At 52.9% G+C, this 6,000-nt stretch overlaps 1 protein-coding gene across 1 annotated transcript in view; it reads left to right on the top strand.

Moving 5' to 3' along the window:
• Positions 1 to 3,102: 3,102 nt before the first annotated feature.
• The window catches only part of GNAS (GNAS complex locus), a 372,370-nt gene continuing 369,472 nt past the window's right edge, over positions 3,103 to 6,000 (top strand). The window contains exon 1 of the mRNA XM_033914905.1: positions 3,103 to 3,534. Within this exon, the coding sequence (XP_033770796.1) occupies positions 3,291 to 3,534 (244 nt within the window). The 5' untranslated portion in view covers positions 3,103 to 3,290. The remainder of the gene's footprint in view (positions 3,535 to 6,000) is intronic.

Here is a 6,000-nt window from a genome sequence, read left to right as displayed (position 1 = left end):
AGCACCCTGAGGCGATGGGTTCAAATCTCTCGCTGCTCCTTGTGACCCTGAGCAAGTCACTTAATAACATAAGAATTGCCGCTGCTGGGTCAGACCAGTGGGGGATCCGGAAGGTTCGCCCCCAGCAATTCGCCCCTCACATTTCGCCCCCCACATTTCGCCCCCAGACACATTTCGCCCCCACACATTTCGCCCCCCGGATGTTTTGCCCCCACACATTTCGCCCCCGCACATTTCACCCCTGAGCGTTGGATTATGACCCCCATCTTCTTTCTTCCTCCCTCCCCCCCCCCAACGCGGGACCCTGTGGCACCATCAGCTCTTACTCCCTCTAACGCCGGCCCTGCAGCTCCGGACTTCCCCACACCTGCTCTTCCCCCCCCCCCCGATCACTATTATTTTAAATGTTATGGCAGCCGCGGCGCTGTATCCATCGGAGGAGACTTCTAACCTCGGCCTGCCCCGGAACTCTTCCTGCAACAGCAACTTCATGTTCCTGCCTAGGCGGGTGGTGGCTGCAGGAAGAGTTCCGGGGCAGGCCGAGGTAGCGTTGGATTATGACCCCCATCTTCTTTCTTCCTCCCTCCCCCCCCCCAACGCGGGACCCTGTGGCACCATCAGCTCTTACTCCCTCTAACGCCGGCCCTGCAGCTCCGGACTTCCCCACACCTCAGGCCGAGGTAGCGTTGGATTATGACCCCCATCTTCTTTCTTCCTCCCTCCCCCCCCCAACGCGGGACCCTGTGGCACCATCAGCTCTTACTCCCTCTAACGCCGGCCCTGCAGCTCCGGACTTCCCCACACCTCAGGCCGAGGTAGCGTTGGATTATGACCCCCATCTTCTTTCTTCCTCCCTCCCCCCCCCCAACGCGGGACCCTGTGGCACCATCAGCTCTTACTCCCTCTAACGCCGGCCCTGCAGCTCCGGACTTCCCCACACCTCAGGCCGAGGTAGCGTTGGATTATGACCCCCATCTTCTTTCTTCCTCCCTCCCCCCCCCAACGCGGGACCCTGTGGCACCATCAGCTCTTACTCCCTCTAACGCCGGCCCTGCAGCTCCGGACTTCCCCACACCTGCTCTCTCTCCCCCCCCCCCCCCGATCACTATTATTTTAAATGTTATGGCAGCCACGGCGCTGTATCCATCGGAGGAGACTTCTAACCTCGGCCTGCCCCGGAACTCTTCCTGCAACAGCAACTTCATGTCCGAGGTTAGAAGTCTCCTCCGATGGATACAGCGCCGTGGCTGCCATAACATTTAAAATAATAGTGATCGGGGGGGAGGGGGGGAGAGAGCAGGTGTGGGGAAGTCCGGAGCTGCAGGGCCGACATTAGAGGCAGTGAGAACAGCCAGCTGTGCACTTTGAATTTGTAGCCTGCCGTCGTGTCGGCAAAGAAATCGCCTGCGAGAGGAATAGTCTGACACTCAGGGGCGAAATGTGCGGGGGCGAAATGTGTGGGGGCGAAACATCCGGGGGGCGAAATGTGCGGGGGCGAAATGTGTGGGGGCGAAACATCCGGGGGGCGAAATGTGCGGGGGCGAAATGTGAGGGGCGAATTGCTGGGGGCGAAATGTGGGGGGCGAAACTTCCGTGAACCGACCAGTGGTCCATCCTGCCCAACAGCCTGCTCACATGGCGGCCCCCGGGCCAAAGACCAGCGCTCTAAATGAGTCCAGCCTCACCTGCATACATTCCAGTTTAGCAGGAACTTATCCAGCTTAGTCTTGAATCCCTGGAGGGCATTTTCCCTTATAACAGACTCCGGAAGAGCATTTCAGTTCTCTACCACTCTCTGGGTGAAGAAGAACTTCCTTACGTTTGTACTGAATCTATCCCCTTTTAACTTTAGAGAGTGCCTTCTCGTTCTCTCCACCTTGGAGAAGGTGAACAACCTGTCTTTATCTACTAAGTCTATTCCCTTCAGTATCTTGAATGTTTCGATCATGTCCCCTCTCAGTCTCCTCTTTTCAAGGGAGAAGAGGCCCATTTTCTCTAATCTCTCACTGTACGGCAACTCCTCCAGCCCCTTAGCCATTTTAGTCGCTCTTCTCTGGACCCTTTCGAGTAGTACCGTGTCCTTCTTCATGTACGGCGACCAGTACTGGACGCAGTATTCCAGGTGAGGGCATACCATGGCCCGGGAAGAGGGAGGGGGAACGGGAAAAGAGGCAAAGTAAGCTGAGGTAAGAGCATAAGAATTACCGCTGCTGAGTCAGACCAGTGGTCCATCGTGCCCAGCAGTCCGCTCCTGTGGCGGCCCCTAGGTCAAAGACCAGCGCCCTAACTGAGACTAGCCCTACCTGCGTATGTTCTGGTTCAACAGGAACTTGTCTAACTTCGTCTTGAATACCTGGAGGGTGTTTTCCCCCATGACAGACTCCGGAAGAGCATTTCAGTCTAGCACTCTCTGGATGAAGAAGAACTTCCTTACGTTTGTACAGATCTATCCCCTTTTAACTTTAGAGAGTGCCTTCTCGTTCTCTCCACCTTGGAGAAGGTGAATAACCTGTCTTTATCTACTAAGTCTATTCTCTTCATTATCTTGAATGTTTCGATCATGTCCCCTCTCAGTCTCCTCTTTTCGAGGGAGAAGAGGCCCAGTTTCTCTAGCCTCTCACTGTATGGCAACTCCTCCAGCCCCTTAACCATTTTAGTCACTCTTCTCTGGACCCTTTTAAGTAGTAATCCCCTCATTGCCCCCAGGTACACTAGATAGAGTTTGAGCCCACCGGGACAGATAGGGAAATATGATAAAGTTCCTGAATGTAAACCAGGTGGTATATAAGGAATACAAATGCTGTGAATAAAAAGGATCCCCCTGATCAGCCCTACCACTCCTCTCCCTAGCAGAGGTGCCAGCCCCTATTCTTACTGTTTGGACCAGGGGCAAGAGGTCAAACAGGCCATGCCCCTCTAGTTGCAAAATACTGGCAGGGGTCAGGGCCCCCGTCTCCCACCTCAGCCTATGATTTGGACACCGGGGCAAGTTCAGCTCTCCTGTCCCCCATTTTTAGGCCGGTGCAGGGTTTGCACGCATTACGGTAAATATGGTTTCTCCAACCCCGGAATCACGTGGCACCAAAGTGCTTCTCTCTCTCTCTCTCCCAAACAAATACAGCCGAAGAGGGAGGGAAAGTGCCGGACTGGAGCGGCCATAGAGGGGAAGGAGAGCCTGGCCGGGCAGGCAGCGGACCCCCGAGCAATGGTCACTCCCGGGCCGCAGCCTTTTTGACCCCCCTCACGAACGTGCATCATTAATTCCCCGCCCCCCCCAGGTCCGATCCGTCATGGGGATGTGCCAGAGTCTGAGATCCAGGCTGATCGGGACTCAGGGCTCCATCACCTACCCGGGGGGCACCAGGTGCCCGGCCGGGGGAGGGGAGGCGGAGGGGCCGCAGCAGGACAACGCGCAGCTCCGGGAGATCGAGCGCGCCAAGATGAAAGCCGAGCTGAAGCGGAGCCGGAGCATCGACAAGACCTTGAAAGCCGAGAAGCGCCACTACAAGCAGACCCACCGGCTCCTGCTGCTCGGTAAGCCTCTGCCTTCCGTCCCTGGTTGGCGCCTCGGCTCTTGCCGGGGCTCCGAGTTCCAATCCCGACCTCTAGGGGTCATGCACGAGGCATGCGTACGCCCGACCTAGTGGGTACAACTGGGGGTCCCAGTGCAGGTGGGCTGTGAGGGGACCAGATTAACTCCGAGCAAGGAAGTGAATAGAAAAGAAGAAGAAGACAAAAAAAAAAAGGAGCAGCCTCTTAAAATCCCAGGGTTTTATTTTTTGGGACTAGATTTAGAAATGAAAGACTTAACAAGGAAGTTCTGTGGTGGTTTTTTTTTTGGACTGACTTAATAGATTCGTGACTAGCTGCTGTTACAGAGCTTTGCTTGGGTCATCAGGTCAGGATGGTTTTATATATATTCATATGAAGGGTGTGACTTTGATGTGTGCCTGAAAGACTTCTTACAAGTACAGGCATTTTAATGGTCGTTTTGAGGTGGGCTGCAGTGATAAGGCAGGCTGGATTCTGATTATGGCAAATGGTTTGGTGTCGCTGCTTTACCTTTATGATATCGGTACAGGAATAAGGGGAAAGAGGACGTGGCTGAGAGGGGGCAAACCCACATCTTCTGGTAACTTGCAACAGGGACTGATGTTAAAGAAGAAGGTCGTGGCTTTGATATATACACTTCTCCCTCCAAATTTGCGAGGGTTAGGGGCAGAGCCGGCCCGCGAGTATGGAAAATTTGCGAATAACTTTTGGGGCCTACCCCTGCCTCCTTCCTGCGTCCTGGACCTTACCTGGTGGTCTAGCGGTGACGCGGGGCAGGAGCGATCTTCCTGCGCTCCTGCCCCGTGCAGAGCCGTCGTAAAAAAAATGGCTGCGGCGAGTTCCCGTGGTCTCACGAGACCACAACGGAAACTCACGGCAACAATTATTGATGGGGGCAGGAGCGTAGGAAGATAGCTCCTGTCCCACGTCACCGCTAGTCTGCCAGTTAAGGTCTGGGGAGGGCCGGGCAGCCTTTAAAATGTAGTTGGGAAAAATCACGAATAATTGACTTCGCGGGTATTAAACCAGCGAATTTGGAAGGAGAAGTGTATGCCACATTTTATACTATGTTCTTTGTGATAATGTACATTTTAGTTTGTATACTTCTGCACCATTTTCAAATAAATCGTATAACAAGATCGTCACTTCCACAGTTTTTGCTTTCTGTGGTACAACCAAGTGGTTTACACATGTTATATGCATTTGTTTATATACTTGATATGTTTTAGAATTGTTCTTATGAAAGAAGGCGTCTGTCTCTGAGCCTTTGAAAGAGGGAATCAAAATCGCAAAGCTGCACAGACTAAATCCACTTTTGCTAAGATCTGATCTAAAAACTGTCAGCTGGAGAGAGTGGCCCATGCAGTTGTTGGGAGATCTACATTCGATTGCTGAGGCCAGGTTCTGTTTCATAGGGTCAGTGTAGGCAGTGTTTACTGAGTAAAGTGGGAGGAGCATCTAGTGAGCAGGCTTGGGGTGCATTTGTAACGGGGTGAGAGCTGGTCTGAGGTGCTGTGCTGAGGATTGCCACTGCTTTGAGGCCTTTAGAAATCTTTTTCTCTTGTGTCTTTTATACTGTATTCTTCGAATGTGTTCTATCCCTGGCTTCTCAGGAAAACGGGAGATACCAACTTCCAAAAACTTGGAAAGTGGAGAACAAACAGCGAAGGAGACTCTGGTGTTCAATGTCTTTTATTGTATGTCAGGACTCGACATGATCGTGTTTTGGCCCAAACGGGCCTGCCTCAGGAGTCTGAAGTCAGGTATGGGTAAAGTATTGATAAAGTACGCTATCTGTGACCAAGCTTTATGTTAGGACCGCGACGTCGGCTCTTAGAACCACTTTCTATGTTTTACAGTATTGTTCAGACTCCTGAGGCAGGCCCATTTGGGCCAAAACACGATTGTGTTGAGCCTTGACATACAAAAAAAGGCATTGAACACCAGAGTCTCCTTTGCTGTTTGTTCTCCACTATCCCAGGCTTCTCCAAGTTCAGTTTTCAAGGATCACAAACAGGCCAGTTTTTAGAATATCCCTAATGAATATGCATGAGAAAGATTTGCTGACGGTAGCCCTGTTCTCCACCCCCCACCCACTCCTACTGCACGTGCTCATCAGTACACAGAAGACCCCCACGAGAAGGCTGAAAAGCAGCCTGTGAGTGCTGCTAGCCCGACGCTCCTCTGCCAGCAGGTATTTATGGTCGCAGTCGGCGGGGATCGGTTGGGAGGGAATGATGGAGGGTCAGCGGGGGGTTTAGCGATTCAGCTGCGCTGAAGGGGGGGGGGTTGGGGGGGAAGCGTGGCTGCCGACAACTAGGGCTTATTTTGGGGGGTAGGGCTTATATTAAGACCTACCCCGAAAATCATGCTAGGGCTTATTTTTGGGGAAACACGGTAGTGATCAGGATAGGGTTTGTTTGGGTTCTGCTCTCAGATAGGATTGCA

This window comes from Geotrypetes seraphini, chromosome 11 (assembly GCF_902459505.1).
Source record: "Geotrypetes seraphini chromosome 11, aGeoSer1.1, whole genome shotgun sequence".
NCBI classification, from domain to species: domain Eukaryota; kingdom Metazoa; phylum Chordata; class Amphibia; order Gymnophiona; family Dermophiidae; genus Geotrypetes; species Geotrypetes seraphini.
This window is presented reverse-complemented; position numbering and strand designations above follow the sequence as displayed.